The sequence below is a fragment of the Artibeus jamaicensis genome, unplaced genomic scaffold (genome assembly GCF_021234435.1).
Source record: "Artibeus jamaicensis isolate MK-2021 breed Jamaican fruit bat unplaced genomic scaffold, CSHL_Jam_final contig_354, whole genome shotgun sequence".
NCBI lineage: Eukaryota > Metazoa > Chordata > Mammalia > Chiroptera > Phyllostomidae > Artibeus > Artibeus jamaicensis.
Window position 1 is genome coordinate 549,371 of NW_026521803.1, and position 19,614 is coordinate 568,984.

The following is a 19,614-nucleotide window of genomic DNA, read 5'->3' on the forward strand; positions in this document are numbered from 1 at the left end:
CCCACGGGGAGGGCGGTGGGGTGGGGGTGGGGGGGGCGGGAGTCCATTGCTCTTTGTTGCAGCCCCCCCCCTTCAGTTCTTCCATGAAGGCCTCCAAGTTATCGAGTCTGGCTTAGGTTGCCCCCTGCTGTGAGGGGTCTTCCGCGTCATTGACTTCTGACAGAGCTTTGGGGGCAGGGAGAGGAAACTGAGGCAGCGTTTGCTACCAGAGACAGGCTTTGTCTCCTGTGGCTCGCATTCCAAAGGTCGTCCCTCGCCCTTAGTCACAAAAGGTCAAAATACAATTCCTAGAACCAGGCAGAGCGGTCTACAACATATTAGCAATATGAAATGTGGTTTTTAAAAACAGTAGCATGGAATTCCATTATATGAATGTAACATAATTAAAACAGCTACCATTTTGTGGGTATTTTGGTTGCTACCAGTCTTTTAACATAAGCAATGGTGCAGTAATTAACCCTGTATATGTCTTTGAGAAGTGTGCAAGGACGTCTGCAAGAGATAGATTGATGGGTCAGGTGACAATGCACATTCATGATTCTGATAGCTATTTCCAATTGCCCTCCATAAGATCGCTTGTGTCCTATTAAAATTGTTTGTTCTATATAATCATAGAAACTTACCTTTGATGGAAAAGGTTTTCTTTATGTAGGACAATGTATATATTAATTCGGATGTTAAAATATTTTTCTAGAATGTAATTGCCATAATAAAGCGAATGACTGTTACTATGATGAAAGTGTTGCAAAAGAGAAGAAAAGTTTGAACATGGCTGGACAGTACCAAGGAGGAGGGGTTTGCATAAACTGCCTGCAGAACACCATGGGAATAAATTGTGAAACCTGTGTTGATGGATATTACAGACCACACAAAGTAAGGCTGTTTCTTTGCCATAGCTGAGCCTCCTTGCCTTCCTACAGTGGAAAAGAGACTTCACCAAATGCCAACCTCAGTGTTAGAGACTCGTTTTCTTTTGTAATATCTTATTTATATTCTCATTATACCAGTAGTGTTTTTCAGATATTGATTTCCTACTCTATCTGTCCTGTATTTCTGCTCGGATTAGGATGGTCACTCATTGTTATTTAACATGAATTTGAGGGCCCCTTGGCTGTGTACTCTCTGAGTTTTGCAGTAAGATCACTGCTAAGAGTCAGCCGGTGACTAAAACAGCTACATCTTGACCACAGGAAGCGCTCAGTCAGTCGTCAGTTGGCTTGATGTGCAGTGGTCACGCAAATCCCTGTGGTCGTCTGGTGATAGGAGACTAGACACACATACTCTTAGAAGTGTTGTTCATATACGGCTCTGAGGGATAGCAGAGTTGGGGGTGGCAGTGATATTGTGGATGACACTTTGGTACTGAAACTAGCTGCTGTCACCATCAAAAAGAGGTTTGGGACTTTCTAGCTCAAGTTCACTGTATCTTCCTGAGACCTACATCTCCTGGGTACACAAATCGTTGTAATAGTCACATCCTGGGACAAAAATTCAATACCTTGTCATCGGTAGTGTTGTTATTGTTTCTAGTAAGATTATCCAGGACAACCCCTTCCTTTCAGGTGTCTCCTTATGAGGACAACCCTTGCCATCCCTGTGTCTGTGACCCTTTCGGGTCCCTCAGTTCTGTCTGTATTAAGGATGATCTCCATTCTGACTTACACAAAGGTAAGTCATGCTTGTAATTGATTTCTTTCTTTTTTGTGGAAGATTTGTATCTAGTAGGACTATTACCATTGTATAACAATTCAGTGGTATGATTTGCTATTGATTCCTTTGCTCAGCAAACTTTTACCAAGTAATGACTATGCACCGGGCAGTTTTCTAGGACCCAGGAACACGTGCTTGAACAAGATGGTCAAGGTTCCTGCTCACAGGCAAACTTGACCAAACACAGGGACGTGTGATATAAGGCCAGGCAGGCAGGAGCGCCACGGGCATAAAGCAAAATCAGAGATCATGGTTGACGTGAGACAGAGAGCAGAGATGGCAATGCTGGGGTGACGAAATGACATTTGAGAAGTTTACTGAGGCATTCGATGAAGGATGCGATGAGGCTTATGTATAAAGTCATATGTGGAACACAGTAGGTAGCAATCACTTAGCTCTCACAAGACACAGGGCTTTTTCTACCTCTTACCTGCAAAGTAGGCAAATCCTCCAGGTAACTTTGTAAATGTCAGTGTTCTTTTTGTTTCAAAAACTGGCCAATGGATTTGCAAATACCCAAGTATCCTGAGTAGGTTTCATCTGTTCCAAGACTTCTGTGACCCCTCAAACCCTCAGTCCCTAACAGCTCAAGTGGATATTGACCAGCAGGAAAGGAAGTGCCAACCTCGGGGCCCCGGGAATGTGGAGGGTAAATTACACACTTGAATTGATTCTTAACTGCCATTGTTAGCAAGAGATGATGATGATGACGATAATGACAATGACCCTTGACTGGGTTCATTTTAAAATATATGTATCATTTTAACTTTCAACCATAGCAGATAGAAATCACTGAGCCCATTTTAGAGGCAGGGAAATTATGTCAGAGCAGTGAAGAAACTTGGCTCCCGTTACACAGAGAGCTTCCGCGCCGACATTAAAGTGCTCGTTACCCTTTACCATTTGTCTCTGTGCTGTCGACATAAAAAACATTCAAACCTGTGGAGAATTTTTGTGAGTTTATTTGAGCCAGACTGACAACTATTGCCGGGAAGCAAAACCTCAATGAGTTGCGGCGATGCTCTGGGGAATGGCAGCGTTGCCCCTTACTTCACACACCTCAATCAAAAGCGGGGGTGAGGTGTGAGTGGGTGACCTTAAATCCACTGGTGAGAGATGAGGGAGGCGGGAGGAAGCAAAGCATGGAAACCTCGGGAACTGGATAAAAAGTGAAATGATAGACACATTTTTACATAGGTGGGTACAGGACAGTGACAGTCAACAAAAACATGATAACAGTAACAATGAGGGGATTTGTGGTCTCTACCTGGCGTGGTGCTTGTGCTTTGAAGAGCAAGCAGGGTGGAGAAATTTGACATTCCAAAGGTACGTTGTTTTAGATGCCAAAAGACAACAGACAGGCTCAGTTAAGCTAAAGTCTGACGTTTGTCAGGGAAAAATACCAACCTACTGCATGACTACCTGCCATGAACTGCTTTGAATCAGACGGTTTGAATTTCAGACCATCCTATGTGGTTATTTTAGGTGTCTGAGTTTGTAAGACTGTCACACAGGTCACCCCTGAGCTTGGCGGGTTTTGCATGTGGCCCCTTTTCTTCCACAGTGCTTAAAAACAAATAACACCCCCCAGGCCCCCAAACTTTATATTGTGATATTATTCCCCGTCATACAGAAGAGTAAACCCATGTAATGTGTACGATGTTTTTTGGCATATTCGTGGGTGCAGCCATCACCACAGTCTAACATTGGTGCTTTTTCATTACCCCGAAAAGAAAGCTTTACCCGTGGGCAGCCCCTCCCTGTTTCCCTCCACCCTGGGCGATCGCTGATCTACTTTCTCTCTATGGATTTGCTTATTCTAAACATTTCGTATAAAAAGAATCATATGATATGTGGTCCTTTGTGACTGGCTTATTCCATTTAGCATGTTTTGAAGGTGCATCCGTGTTGCAGCATGAATCAGTCCTTCAGCCTTTTTTTGTTGCTGAATGATAGACATGCCATTGTACGTATTTACATATCCATCCATCAGTTGATGAACATTTGGGTTGTTTAAACTTTTTGGCTGTTATGAATACTGCCGCTTCAAACATTCACACACTGTGCTTTGGCGGACATGTGTTTCCATTTTTCTTGAATAAATACTTAGGGGTGCACTTGCTGGTAATTATGTACTTACCATTTTAAAAAGTGCCCACTGGTTTTCCAAAGCTGCTGCACCATTTTACATTCCCAGCAGCCTCTGTGTTTTCGTCTCTGTTTCCTTTCTTTGATTCAGGGGTTGACAAACTATGGTCCCTGGAGCATATCTGACACCACCTGTTTTTGTAAATAAACTTTGGCTGCAAGAGAGCTATGCCCATCAGTTTATGTACGGTCTGTGGCTGTTTTTAAGCAACGGCAGTAGAGCCGAACACAACAAGACTGGCCAAAAAGCCTGAAATATTTACTCTCTGGCCCTTCACACACACAGTTCACCGACCTCTGCTTTAAATACATTTTCCCTTCTTGTGGGGTCATTGCCATTCTTTTCTTCCCAGGGAAATGGCCAGGTCAGTGTCCATGCAAAGAAGGTTACACAGGAGAAAAATGCGATCGCTGCAAGTTTGGCTACAGAGGTTACCCAGCCTGCGTCCGCTGTGACTGTGGCCCAGCCGGCAGCGTGAATGAGGACCCGTGCGCAGAGCCTTGCCTCTGTAAGGTATGTGCAGACATTATAGCTGGCGCTGCCTTTCCTCTGAGGCTTCCTGGAAAGGACAGCACTCGCTCCATCAGCTCAGAGGATCAGCTCTTGGGCAAAGCAGCCAGGTTTACACTCAACTCCCACTTCCTACACACCTTCCTGAGAAGCAAGACATTTTTGTCACCGCGAGGTGGCCTTAGTACATGTTCTTGGACTTAGATGGGCACCTGGTTTTCCTTTTGGTGCCTTCTGGGCAATGGCCATGTATCCCAGGCGTGTCTCTGTTATTCCTGGGTGGAACCAAGCACTGCATTGCTTAGGCCTTGCCTATAACCTCTTCTGTGACATTATTTTTCAGCTTTGTGTTTGCAGGAGAACCAGGAAAACACTAACTTTCTAAGAATACTACAGGAAGGTGGCCGGGGGTGTTTTATTTGGCTATCTGATATTAATAACCATCTCACCTGCAAGTATAGGGACCTCCAGTTATATTTTATGTGCTATTGCCATGTAAGCCGCCTCAGGCACATGTGACATAAGTCTGAAGATAATCTTGAACATTTAGAAACAGGGCAAACAATCACACAGCCCTCTTCAGGTTTTAAAATGTTTAAAAGAGCAGCAAATATGGAAGATTTAAAACAAAACAATAAAAAAAGTCCACCTAAATATAATGACCTAGCTCTAAGATCTTTAGCCTCATTCTTGACGACAAAATCACGTGACAAGTATTTCAAACTGTCGGTTCTGGAAATATTGACATTTGGCTTCACATTCATTCTGAGTGTCTTTGTGTTTACATGTTTTTTTCTGAATTGCCAAACACCTTTCTTTAAAATATCATGTTAACATGATTTTCACTACATCTACCTACTGGTTTCGAAGGCTAACCTTTTTTTATTCTAACTTGCAGGAAAACGTTGAGGGGAAAAACTGTGATCGCTGCAAGCCAGGATTTTATAACTTGAAGGAAAGAAACCCGGAGGGCTGCTCTGAGTGTTTCTGCTTTGGCGTTTCCGACGTCTGCGACAGCCTTTCCTGGCCCATCAGTCAGGTGTGGGCACCTTCCGGGAGCCAGGACTTAAGGAGCGCCCCCCAGATGAGCTTTCTAGAAGCAGCGTTATGAAGCCGCAAGGCCAGTTTTCCCCTGTGATGCTGCTCTCATTCGTTTGGAAGGACCGTGGGCATGAATCAAAGGCAGCCCCTGCTGAAGTGTTGCCCGCTTCTCTCTAGGTCATGTGTTTGTCCCCACATGTATTTCCCTATCAACAGAGATTGCAGTATTGTAGAATGCAACATGTTACATGTGTTCTGTGGGGAAATGCACCCAGTCGTGGGGTCAGCTCTCCACACTGGTCTCAGGCCAGGAAGCACACCAGGACAGGGAGACAATGCAGAATTTTACAGCTCGAAGAAGCTGGAGAGGGTGGGAGCAGCAGCGGGTGGCACAGGGATTGTGAGGGAAGGCAAGGGATCCCAAGTTGATTGGGAAAGAGGAGTCCTGGGGAATGACTACAAGGGGGGGTGCTGAGTGGTGACTAACAGGGACGAAGTATGGTGGCTGGAGGTGAAGGAGGAGCTGCAGGGTGGAGGACTTGCCCGTGGTAACCACCGCTCCTCCCACGCCCCATCTCAGGGACCTGTATCATCAGCATGGCCTGGGGGTGGGGGTGCTATGCACTGAATCTCCTCCCCCACTACCTTCCCTGCCCTCAGGATGGTGAGGAGTGGGGCAGCCTGGGGGAGGAGGGGAAAGTCTGAGCAGTACTCGAGAATGGAGGTGAGCTCCTATCTGTGATCACTTGTCATCTCTAAGTAGATGACAAATTGGCAGGGTGGAATCTAGAGTCTATTATTATACACTTTTCGGCATTTGGCTAAAAAGCAGGGGTGACAACAAAGGAGAAGTCATACTTCGCCAAAGACATTTTATTCAATATATTTATTAAGTGCTTTGCTATGTTTTAATCTAAAAAGTATGTTTGTGATCTTCACTACTCTGCTCCCGTATTTGTTTATACTTGGTTTGGATTCGAGGGATGTGTGGCTCATTCTCAGGTTTTCTGGCCCTTTGACCAGTACAAGGGTCCCAGTCATGAGGTTCTACGGACACTGTGTGTTAACTGCATCCCTAGCTAAGTTTCCAGGTCTTTCCTCATTGTGAACACATTAGCTCTAACCCGGATGAAACCTCAGGTGACTTCTACTTCAAATTCTAAATTCTTGCATCATGTTTTTTAAGGTGAAGGATATGTCTGGGTGGCTGGTCACCGACTTGATCAGTACAAATAAGATCCCATCTCAGGGAGATGCACTGGGTGGACACCACCAAATCAGCATCAACAACACGGCGATCACACAGCGGCTCGCTTCCAAGTATTACTGGTCGGCCCCGGAGGCCTATCTCGGAAATAAGGTACTTCCGGTGATGATGTCTTAGACAGAGATCTCAGAGCACATTAAAGAAGAACTTCCGTTGGCATTTTAAGTAGTCTCATCGGTCACTTGAATGTTTGACAGAAAATCGTGCAGCATCCACCCACACGTGACTCACACGATCGTTTTATCCTTGTTTGACCTTTTGTCACATACGGCATGAAAACGGGGACTTTGTTCCTGGCCCCGTCACAGGCAGTCTGTTGTGTGACGTCTTGTTCCTCCTCCCGAAACGGACCTCCTACCTCCCTCTGGGTCACTTGGGTCCTAGTGAAGTGTCAGGCACGGTCCTGTTCCTTTCATTAGCTGTGTGCTTATCCTGGCCTGGCTTGCAGCGGACACTTGGAAAGGCTGTGCACAGGGACTGTGGCACTGTCCCTGGGTTCATTATCATGGTGACTGTGACTCACATGAAGTTCCCATCTAGGAACAGAGAATCCTTTCCATTTTGTAGATTTTATTTATGAGAGAGAGGAAGGGAGAGAGAAAGAGAGGGATAGAAACATAGACCAGTTGCCTCCCACGTCCTCCCAACCCGGGACCTGGCCAACAACCAAGACACACGCCCTGACCAGGAATCAAACTGGGGACCTTCTGGTTCACAGGCTGGTGCCCAGTGCACTGAGCCCCACCAGCCAGGGCACAATCCTTTCCATTTTAAGAACACGCCAAAGGGTGATCCTACAAAGTGCACAGCTGGTTCACGTAATTTAACTTTTCCCCTCTGTGACTTAGCCTCTTTTCCCCCAATTACACCACTGCTCTCCAGATTCTGATTAATCCGAAAATATGCTCAGTGGAATCTCTCTCAATAACGATAGCTCTCTACTCATTTCTCCCGTGACTTTGGTTTGCTTTCATGTAGTGATGTTTTCTTAGTGGCGTAAATCTTATAGTTGGGAAATTTCTAGTTAATTTGATGATTATATTTTAAATTTATAGATCGTTTTATATATATTTAAGTAGTATTTATTTTTGAAAATGGTTATTTTCCCCATCAAGTTAGAATCATAAAAGATATTTTCTATTCATAATATGGCCATATCACCAAAAGTTAATATTTTTGTGTATTTTTTAGAGGGTTTTTGTTTGTTTTTTTTAATCTCTTGAAATCACCTCTCTAATTTATGGTATAAGATTGGGTTGTGAGCATTTCATCATTGTAATGTACCTGGAAAAAATAAAATATCTATATTACACAAAAGATATCTGATCAGGAAGAAAATCCTTTAGTTCTTTTTTTAGCTGATCAAACATGTCTTTTATTTTTCTCCTACAAACAGGGAAATGAAATCAAAATTTTGAAATTCTAGCTGTGGATTAAACTCCTCACCCCCTAGAGTATTTAAGTGAAATAAATGTCTATTTTTATATGATTAGCAGAATTTATAGTAATTTACCTTTGAACCTTTAAGGAGTACTAAATATTCACATAATATGCTTGCTTTTAACTGCCTTTAATATTAACGTCCCTGCACATCAGGGCCACTCAGACACCCCAGAGCCAGCGGTTTCCAGGTGGCTCTAGCAACCACACCCTCCTGCCCAGGGGCTCTGATCCTGCCTGCCTCGGTGCTCACTCCCTCTTCAACTTTCCAGCTGACGGCGTACGGGGGCTTCCTGAAGTACACAGTGTCTTATGATGTTCCATTGGAGACGGTGGACGGTGACCTCATGTCTCATGCTGACGTTATCATTAAGGTAATCGCTTTTACATTGCTTTGCTAGGGAGCTCAGGAGCTGAGAGGGTGGCAGTTTTCTGGCACGAAGTGACTAATAAGTGAGGCCATGGTAGCAAGGAGCTCACAGCCAGGTGGCTATGTAGCAGTGATTGACCTCCTCTGGGTACCAAGAACCCGAGTGTGAGAATTCTGTCTTTGAGCCCATTTTTGGAATTGCCACAGGGCAGCACCTGTCACTCTTCCCTTGATCCCTGTAGCTGACCCGTCTTGTCACAGTTTAAAGGTAGATGAGTTTTCATTCTGACATCGGAACTACCTTTCTGGCCCTTCAAGTCCCCCTACCCCTCCTGCCACATTGCCCCCCCCCATGAATGATCAGGCAGCAGTGCCTCATGTGGGGACTGCTTCCCACATGTGAGGAGATGTGTTGCCATTTTTGTCCGCAGTCTTCACCCTTCCTGTCCCTTGTCCCTTTATCCTCACCCTTCCTCTCTTCTGTCACAAAAAGACTGGGGTCAGCCTCACCCGGAAGGATTCCCAGAGAGGTAAGAAACCATTCCAGGTCTTTCTGCAGTGTCTGTGCTCCGCTCCACTTGCCTCCGATGCCCCATCCCTCTGTCTCCAACCCACAGCAACCGCAAACTACAAGCTAGATGCACATTTTGTTAGCAGCCATTTTTAATTTTTAACAGAAAATTTCACAGCAATTGTAAGAAAATGTAGAGGTACATTTATTTACTTTTTCTACTTTTGTTCTTCAGCTAAAGATTGATTGCTTTGAGGAAAACTGTGGAGAAATACATGATCTTGGTTCTTGTCTGATATCCCACCTCTAAAAGGAGGCGGCTTTTAGATTTACTGTTCACACCCCTCTGAGAGGAATACAGTGAAACATCTCTGACTGTTCTGGGCCAAGGGTGATAGACCCCATTCCACAAGAACCTGTGCTCCAATCAAAAGCTGTGTTGCTGAATACGAAATTTGCTTTCATTATTTGATCATAAAGTTGAATTACAAACACACGTCCTCTTGTTTTGAAATGTTAGGGCAATGGCCTCACTTTAAGCACACAGGCCGAGGGCCTGGCATTGCAACCCTACGAAGAGAGCTTTAATGTGGTGAAACTCATGCCTGAGAACTTCCGAGATTTTAATAACAAAAGGGAGATAGATCGAGATCAGCTGATGACCGTCCTTGCCAATGTGACCCATCTCTTGATCAGAGCCAACTACAATTCTGCGAAAATGGCCCTTTTCAGGTACGTATTGAAAGGGAGGGAATACTTAGAGTGAGCTTACTTCACTCTTGTCATGGTTTATTACTATTATATTTTAACCTTAGTATATTTTACTCGATTATTTGAAGGACACAGCTAGTAGAACTGGCTGCCTTAACATTATTGTTATTACTATAATTTTATTGAAGACATAAGAATAGTTGTCTCTGCACTAGATACAAATGCATCTGGTAAGAGAGAGACCTGATGTCAAGATCAGAAACTGTCAGGGCAGTTTTCGGAGAAATACCCAGTGAGTTCACGGTTGCCTGGACCACAGTGCATCTGGTTTCTACCCTCCTGATGTTAGTGGTCTTATATTTTACACATTCCTCCTAAGCTAATGTGTCTGTCCTTAGTAATCTTATTACTTTGAGAATGTCAACTTCTGGCACTGCTAGGCTAAGCATAAACATTGGATGCAGCTAAAACAAATGTAGAATTGTACATTTAAGGATAATTTCTCCATATTAGAGCTGAGACAATTGAATGAATTGATTTTTCTGAAGTGCTTCAACTTGGAATGAGTGACACTGATTTTTCCCACAGCTGTCTCTAGGTGGCAGCATGTCTTTGCACCAAATGTTGGAGGTGTTTCCAGGGAATAATGACAGCTCCGGAAAGTGTATACGAAAATCTTCAGTTACTTAATAACAAAAATCATCATATCACTGCTTTGTTTGAATTTGTCTTGTTTTAAGAATTTGTCCTCGTGTGAGATGTTATTTGTGAGTAACTTATACAGTGACCCCGGTCTCGATGTGTAGGTTGCACTCCGTCTCTCTGGACACAGCCAGCCCTAACGTCATAGACCTGGCGCTGGCCATGGAAGTGGAGCACTGCGAGTGTCCCCCGGGCTACGCAGGGATCTCCTGCGAGGTAACACTCCTCCTGTCCCTCATTCTTCCGTCCTTTTCTTTTTTAAGGGAGGAAAAATCCATTGAAGGCGATATAGTAATACACACTTGAATTTTAAATGTAGAAACCCAGTGTGTCTACACTCTAGACTCCTGGGGACTGTAGGAGTAGTGGCAGCCACATTGTTTGAAGAACTATGATTCCTCTGCCAGGGGCACCACTCCGAGCTCTTTCTGTACGTTACCTCATTTAATCCTGACAAAACCACAGCAGGTAGGTGCTCCGTATGCTTTCTGTTCTTCAGATTAAGAAACTGAGGCACTGCCCTGGCTGGTGTAGCTCAGTGGATTGAGTGCAGGCCTGCGAACCAGATGATCACAGTTCGATTCCCAGTCAGGACACATGCCTGGGTTGCAGGCCAGGTCCCCAGTGGAGGATGTCTGAGAGGCAACCATACATTGATATTTGTCTCTCTCTCTCCTTCCCTTCCCCTCTAAAAATAAGTGAATAAAATCTTTTTAAAAAAAAAGGAAACTGAAGCACAAAGAGATTAAGTAACTTGACCAAGGTCACATGGCTAGAAAGTGGTCAAATCAGAATTTGAACTTCATCCATCTGGTAAGCACCACATGATCCTGCCTCTCATTGTTTACGACTGACTATAATTATGAATATCTGTCATTGGTTGTGATTTCTTGGCAATTTTTATAAAGTGAGAACATTTAACCCTTAATTGTTTTTATGATTATTAATTATAGACTTTGCTGTTAATAGGTTGGCATAATGCTTCTTGGTGGGACTATTTAACTAAATATTTCTATTTTAAATATTTTTACTTTTTTTTTAAGGAATGAACTTTTACTTAGATCTCAAACATTTATTTTTAGGCCCAGCAAATGTTAGTAGGTCCTAATCCTTGAGTGCAAAATGCGTAATGGATAAAGAGCTCTAATGCCACCTCATGGTACGTGGCGTAGGTGAAGAGGAGCCTACAGCCTGCAGGCCAGTAGGGTAATGGAAGTAGAAACCGAGGCCAGCTCCACCAGGAGGGGGCAGCAGTGAACAAATTCTGCTGGACATCGAGTCCTGGGCTTTGGAGGGAAATTTGCAGTGTGCATGGGATGATGACTCAAGTAAGAAGGAGAAGCTAACACACGTTCTCAAGTGTTTTTGTTAGGCAGAAGAAATTATTTACTCAGACTCTTACTCAGAAGCTGACTTAAAGAATCAGGAAGGGAAGTCGTGGTAGCACTGGAGCCACCCCACAGAGCCCCGGGCAGCTACCTGCCCAGTGCCCATCTGCAGACAAGGGGAGCGTGTCTGAGTCGAAGTGTTAAGGAACTTTCCCAGGGTCACTGTGAGTGAATGCATTTGTATATTACCTGTAGAATGAAAATACTCCTTAAGAATTCTTACAATAATAAAAACAAATCCACACCCCCTCCTGCCATGCCCCTTGCAGGCATGTGCTGGCTTCCAAATCACTCATTGCCCAGTCCACACTCCCCACGTGTTTCCTGTCTGCTGTAGCTCTGGGCAGGCTGTGGAAGTGGGTCCTGGAGGTGCGCACCTGGCTCTGAACCACTGCACTGGCACAATGGGCACATCGTCTAACTGCCCTGTGTGCCAGATGCCATATCTATAAAGTAGAGGTAATGCCCCTCAAGGGTGATACAAGGACTAACTGAATGTCTGTGTCTGGACTGGTTCTCTGTGCCTCAGAGGCAGGGAGTGGCATCCTTGGGTGCCCACCTTGCCTGTCTGGGGCTCAGACCCCCCGAAGCACACCTATGATGTTTGCTCAGTTAAAGTGATGTAGTTTGACTCAGGCACGCATTTGAACACTTTGGTAGCAACATTTAGTGAATTTTAAGCAAAAGAAAAAAATAGTAAAGCTGAGAGAAAAAAATCCTCCGACTGAAGCACTGTTAAACAGCTGTGTGTTGTGATGTGACTTCTAACATTATTGCAGTGGAATATCGTGAAGGTGTCTGCTGACTTATTAAGTTTTTGTGTACATGCTTCTACCTTTAGAAAGAAATAAGAAACCGGAATATGGTGATGGTAGCATAACTTGGTAAATTTACTAAAAATGTCTTTGAATGGTACTCTTAAATTGGATACATTTGTAAAGGCATGTGAACGATGCCTTGATAAAGACGTTTGGGGAAAATAAGAAGAAAGAAAAGACATTAGTTTCTCTTTCATGGAAAACTGAGCAGTGTGTTTTTAACATGTTGGGAAGATGTGTATGTCATGGAAAAAGGTGCCTTCAGCAGCATGGGTCACCTGGCCTTCTCTTGCAGTCCTGCCTCTCTGGCTATTACCGTGTGGACGGAATACTCTTTGGAGGAATTTGTCAGCCCTGTGAATGCCATGGCCACGCAGCTGAGTGTGATATTCACGGCGTTTGCTTTGTGAGTCTTTCCCAAACCTTGAGCGATGCACCCCCCATCCCAAAGTTCACTGCTGTACAGAAGGTTTTTTTGTTTTTTAAATGATTCCTCCACCGGAGAATATCTCTGCCCTTGAAGACCCCAAGGGAAACTGCAAATTTAAGTTCATGTCATAAAATATTTCCTGATTTTCCCCTTTTTAGGAGGTAAATACATACATTGGTGACAGTGAAAAAGGAATATATAACTTCACTGTGGGTTTTTATTAAAACAATGAAAAGTAATACTTTGCGAGATTATAAAGCCATAAAAAGCCATATAAAGTTAGAAAATGTTGCCCATTGATTAAATAAAAAGGATCAGATATTTTAAATGCAAATACAAGGAGTTTCAAACATTATATTACATAGTATATAAGGAAAGGGATAATAACACTAATACAATTTGTGTGCAGAATATTTAATGCTTTATAGTTGTTAGCTCAGATCAGCTCTTTGAACAAGCACTTCTTTCATGCAGTATGAGCTGAAACAAAGCTTAACAAATATGTAATTAATCTTGAGAATGAACTTTGGGCAGATACAGGGCTAGACCTGTTTTTTAACCTCAATCAGGAATTCTTCTAGGCTCTCGTGCCTGGAAGCCAGGCCATACTCTTGAATTTTAGTGGATTCGCTCCTCACTGGGGGAGTGAGCGCATGTGTTAATTAGCTGAACCCCACTCATCCTACGGGGATGTGTTTCCACTCTTTCCAAAAGAGATTGATTGGGTCCCAGGGCAAGGGAACATTAATTATCTGAACCACGGAGGAGATCTTGGCAAGATGCCAGGGAAGGCTTTTTCTCTCCAGAGCCTAATTTTTCTTTATTCTGAAAGTAAAGCATTCATTTTGCTCTTTTGTTCAATTTTTTGTTCTGTAAATAAAGCAGCTGTAGAGCAGCGTGACGTGATGGTTTGCACAGACGCGGTCCTGTAGGGTCAGTTTCTCTAGGCCTACAGCTTCCCTGCAGCTTGACCAGGTTGCCGCTTTGGGAGCATCTCCCCCTTTGCATCAGGGTTCACAAGGCGGGCCTCTGGGAGGCCTCTGCCAGTGTTCGGGGTGGTCAGCGGGTGGTGGTTGTGCCACCTGTGTCTCTAGCTACAGGTACGCTGAAAGAGTGTTTGCAAGGGCTTCTAGTAGTATGTATTTACAACAGTGTAAACTCACATTCAAGTGGAAATGCTAAATAGCAACTGCTTGAAAGCTTTAATGACAATAAGTGGTTTTTATAGTTTTAAAATTTTTTGAAATAATTTTAAGTTTACAAAAGAGTGACAAAAATAGAGAGTCCCTGGGTAACCTTTACCCTGCTTCTCCTAATACAACTTGCATAACCACAGTCGTTATCAGAATGAAGGAATGAACTCTGGCACAGCCCCACCAACTAGACTAGTGACTTCATCTGGATGTCATCAGTTGTTCCTCTCATGTCCCCTTTCTTTCAAATGCAGGATCCCACGTGGCAGTCATGCTTCTCGCCTCCTTCAGTCTGTGACGGTTTCTGGTCTTTCCTTGTCTTTCGTGACTATAGCGCTTTTGAAAAGTGCTGGACCATCTGTGGAGTGTTCCTCAGCCGGCTGGTCTGTTCTCTCAGGATCAGGCTGAGGTTATGCATCTTGGGCAGGCAGACACGGAGGGGATGTGTCATGAGTGCCCCCGTTAGGGTTCATGGGTCACTGTCTTCTCCTGGGCATGTTAGCCGGGGTCACTCAGATAGGGTGGTGTCTGCCAGGATTTTCCACTGTAATTTTCCTTTTTTAAATAATTAATATTTGAAGAAGCAAAAATACTAAAAATTTGGATTGACATATCGGCATTGAAACTTGGTAGCATCATTTGTCGGTTTAATCTAACTTAGCTTTTTTCTATTTTTTTTTAAAGAAACCTTGGTTCTGCTTTTCGTACAGCTGTGTATAGCCTTGGCCTTGTAGTTAGCTATCTAGCTTCCAGAATTTAACTTTTTATTTACAGTTTATTAGAGAGCAGTTTCCATTTTTTTCTTAGTGCTCCTATTTGTTTTTCGTACGATTTTTTTCTTTAAGAGCAGTTTGAGGTTCACGGCAACATGAGAAGGAGCGGAGGTTGTCCACGTGCGTCCTGCCCGCACACTCTCCCACAGACAGCATCCGCCAGCCACTGGTACTGTGCGCAGTCGATGAGCCCACACTGACACCCCGTGGTCGCCCGAGGTCCACAGTTCACTTCGCACTTAGTCTTCCCTCTGAGGTCTCTCTGTTCTTCTGCAAAAGAGAAGCTGATTTTTTCGCCTTGTGAAGAAAGGAGCATAAAATGCAGTTGTGCATGTCTTGGGCCCTCATGTTTTTCCTTTCCACTCAAGAGATGATGTTTTCGCCCCGGCCGGTGTGGCTCAGTGTATTGAGCACTGACCTGAGAACTAAAAGGGTCACTGGTTCACTTCCTAATCAGGGCACATGCCTGGGTTGTGGGCCAGGTCCCCAGTAGGGGGTGCTCAAGAGGTAACCACACAGTGATGTTTCTTCCCTTCTCTTCCTTCCACCCTAAAAAGAAATAAAGAAAATATTTAAAAAGAAACAGTGTCTCCTACCAGCAAGTTGTTGAGGCTTCCATCCTTCACACAGCAGACTGACCAGCAGAGACGGTCACTTAGAGGGCCACGCTGAGAAAATACTGGAACAAACCCTCCGCAGGTTCTTTTACAAAACTATATAATAGTTTTCCCAAAGAGAAAGAAGACCCCGTGTGGCCCTTGGAGCAAAAAGAATGTATCACAGACATTTTGCAATTGTATATAATTAAATATATTTTAATGAAACTAGTTATTTTATGTAATAATTTCAGGGCCACCATGTAGCTACGTACCCAGGCTAGTTGCATAGTTGCATTTTTAATTATTTGCATTAATTATCAAACCCAGGATTATAGGGGAATGGGGAGACAGAATCTGAGACATTGCTACCAAAACATCGTCCGAGGACCAGTACCATGGGTGTCATCTGGGAACTTTTCTCAGGAGTGCGATGTTCAGGCCCCTCTCAGACCTCCAAATCAGAATCAATGTTTAATGTAGGTGATCTGTGTGCACATTCGAGTTTGCAAGCTCTGGTCTAGGACAACCCTAAATGAAACTTGTAAAACCCTGGTACGAAAGGATGTAATGCAAGTGTGTATAGTCCCCAGTTTTAGTATATGGGAAAACTTTGATCAACCTCAGGAATCGTTGAAAAGAATATAGTTCAGAAACTGGACACATTTAAATGGTTGGAGGGAGAGCATCCAATAGATGCTTGTAAAATGAGCACTTCTAAGAGAAGGGATATAAAGGGAGATGGAGCAGGGGAGATGGAACACTGAGGGGAGGCGATGAGAGGAGAGGATCCACAGTTGGGACTCGGGGGGACGAGTACAGGCAAGCGTGCGTAGAGGTCATAGGAGGAAGCACTGGATGGCCCCGGCACAGGGCGGGGCCGAGGAGGAGGCTGGGGAGGCAAGGCCGTGCAGAATAGTGCCGGCTTCCCCGAGCCATGAAACCGCCCAGGTGTTCAGCAGCCCCCTCAGCTGGTGTGGCCATCTCCTTTGTCCTGCACACCTCCTGTCCCCCTAACTCAGGGTGGTTTCACTATCTGAAGAGATGTTTTAAATGAGGAAAATAAGTTGTTTATTTTTATCTATGCATTTCCCATTTTTGTTGCTCTTCACTCCTTGAAATAAACCCAAATTTCATCTGGATCATGCACCTGCCACCTGAAGAAGAGTTTCATCATTTCTCCAGTGCAAGTCTGATGGCCAACAACTTATCTTTTGTTTATCTGGAAAAGGCGTTCTTTTTTAAAAAAAAGTATATTTTATTGATTATGCTATTATAGTAGTCCCAATTTCCCCCCTTTGCCTCCCTCCACCCAAAACCCTCATTCCCTTCAGCAATCCTCCCCTTAGTTTCTGCCCATGGGTCATGCATATAAGTTCTTTGGCTTCTCCATTTCCTATTCGATTTTTAACCTCCCCTACTTTGTATCTACCAACTTATACTTCTTAATCTCTGCACCTTTCCCCTCAGGCTCCCCCTTCTCCCTCCAAGGTCATAACCCTCCAAATGATCCCCATACGTATGATTCTGTTCCTGCTTTGGTTGTTTGCTCAGGTTGTCTTATTTTAGATTCGCTTGTAGATGTGAATTTGTTGCCATGTTAATATTCATCATTTTGATCTTCTTTTTCTTAAATAAGTCCCTTTAACATTTCATACAATAGTGGCTTGGTGATGATGAACTGCTTTAGTTTTAGCTTGTCTGGGAAGCACTTTATCTGCCCTTCAATTCTAAATGATAGCTTTGCTGGATAGAGTAATCTAGGTTGTAGGTCCTTGCTTTTCATCACTTTGAATACTTCTTGCCAGTCCCTTCTAGCCTGAAAAGTGCCTTTTGAGAAATTAATTGACAGTCTTATGGAAACTCCTTTGTAGGTAATTTTTTGCTTTTCTCTTGCTGCTTTTTAGAGTCTTTCTTTATCTTTAACCTTTGGTATTTTAATTATGACGTGTCTTGCTGTTGTCCTCTTTGGGTCTAACTTGTTTAGTATTCTCTGTGCTTCCTGGACTTGTATGTCTATATCCTTTACCAAATTAGTAAAGTTTTCTTTCATTATTTTTTCAGATAAGTTTTTGATTTCTTGTTCTTCCTCTTCTTCTGGCATCCCTATGATTCAGATGTTGGTATGTTTGGAGATGTCTCAGAGGCTCCTTAGTATATCCTTGTTTTCCTGAATTTTTTTTCCTTGCTGTTCTGATTGAATGCTTTTTTTTCCCTTATGATCTAAATTGTCGATTTGATTCTTGGCTTCATCCCTTCTGCTGTTGGTTCCCTGTACAGTTTTCTTTATTTCACTTAATGTCACCTTCATTTCTGCCTGAGTTTTTTATATTGTTCCTTGAGCATCCTGATAACCAGTGTTTTGAACTCTGCATCTGATGGGTTGCTCATCTCCACTTTGTTTAGTTCTTTTTCTGGAGTTTTGTTCTGTTCTTCATTTGGCCCATATTTCTTTGTCTCCTCAATTTGGCAGCCTCTCTGTATTTGTTTCTGTGTATTACATAGAGCTGCTTTGACTTCCTGCCTATTGTAGAAAAGCACACCTGCAAGTTCTACAGTGTGGAGCCTTAGGTAATCACCAGGGTGGGGCAACCCATGTCACCACTCTATGGCTCTGTGTGGGGGAGGGCTCAGAGAGGGGACAATGCCACTGCCTGGCCTCTGGAGTTTTGCCCAGAGGGAAGCTGTCTCCTGGCACTCAACTTGTTGCCAGTCACTTTAATTTCTTCCTGTATGCCACTGGTGCCCTTCCAGCTGTTGCCCTGGGGCTGAATCCCAAAGAGGGTGAGTCTGCTTAAGTACTAAGTCCATGTCCATGGCAGACTGTTTAAGAGGAGTCTCCTGAGAATCCTGCAGTTTCTCCCACCTCCCTAACCCCCACTGGTTTTTATAGCCAGAAGTTATGGGGACTTATCTTTCTGGCACCAGAACCCTGGGCTGGGTGGTCTATTCTGGGGCTGTGATCCCTTGCTCCCAAGGTATTCCTCCTGATTTTTATTTACCACACATGGATGTGGGACTGCCAGTTCCACGTTTTCATGACTCTCTGCACCACTCCACATCTCTGCACCTCTCCACACATCTTCGTGTCTCCACCCTTCCTACCCATCTGGGTGAATGTGGCTTCTTTAAATCGTTGGTTGTTGGAACTTCCATAGAGCTCATATTTCTGACAGTTCTGGCCTATATTTGTTTTGTAGTCTAGTTGTAATCTTTGCTATAGTTGTGTAAGGAGGTGAAGCATATTTACCTATACCACCCTCTTGATCAGAAGTCCCTGAAAAAGGCTTTCTTTACCTTTACTGGTAAAACATGTTTTTACAGATTTTTTTTCAGTACTTGAAAGTTGTTCTGTTTGCTTATGGCTTTCAATGTTTCAAATGAGAACTCAGGATAGTTCTAATTTATGTAATTTTCTGCATGTTATGTCTCTTTGCCTGCACTTTAGATTTTTTCTCCTGGTTATGGATCACATTATTTTTTCTTCTTCTCATGTCAAGTAGTTATTGTCTCTAATTTTTTTAAAAAAACACTTTACTTGGAAATAACTTGTGCAAAGGTTATAGGAATAAGAATAGTACTTAAAATACCCAGCATTTACCCAGATTCACCCGATGTTAACATTATACTATTTATTATTTTCATTATTTACCTATCTAATCATAATTTTTCCTAAACTATTTGAGAATAAGCTGCATACATTATGTCCATTTATCTCTAAATATTTCATTATGTATGTTTTGAGAATAAGGACCTTCTCTTATGTAATCATAGTATAGTTGTCAAGCACAGTAGATTTAACATCAATACTCTCCTTTTTTAATGTACCATCTATGTTTAAATGTTCAGCTGATGCAATTATATCCTTTATAGCATTTCCCCCCTCAATTACAGGCCTCCACTTAGGATCAGGGATTGCATTTTCTTGCCATGTGTCTTTAGTCTCCTTTAATTCAAAATATTTTCTCAGCATTTCTTTGTCTTATATGACACTGGTATCATGAA

General features: G+C 43.4%; 1 protein-coding gene across 1 annotated transcript in view; it reads left to right on the plus strand.

Annotated features, from left to right (window-relative positions):
* Positions 1-19,614, plus strand: part of LAMA1 (laminin subunit alpha 1) — a 163,357-nt gene that overhangs the window by 59,452 nt on the left and 84,291 nt on the right. Inside the window, exons 8-16 of the mRNA XM_037125856.2 lie at positions 695-873; positions 1,563-1,668; positions 4,212-4,372; positions 5,268-5,408; positions 6,597-6,770; positions 8,390-8,491; positions 9,519-9,730; positions 10,516-10,627; positions 12,913-13,023. Of these exons, the coding sequence (XP_036981751.2) occupies positions 695-873; positions 1,563-1,668; positions 4,212-4,372; positions 5,268-5,408; positions 6,597-6,770; positions 8,390-8,491; positions 9,519-9,730; positions 10,516-10,627; positions 12,913-13,023 (1,298 nt within the window). The remainder of the gene's footprint in view (positions 1-694; positions 874-1,562; positions 1,669-4,211; positions 4,373-5,267; positions 5,409-6,596; positions 6,771-8,389; positions 8,492-9,518; positions 9,731-10,515; positions 10,628-12,912; positions 13,024-19,614) is intronic.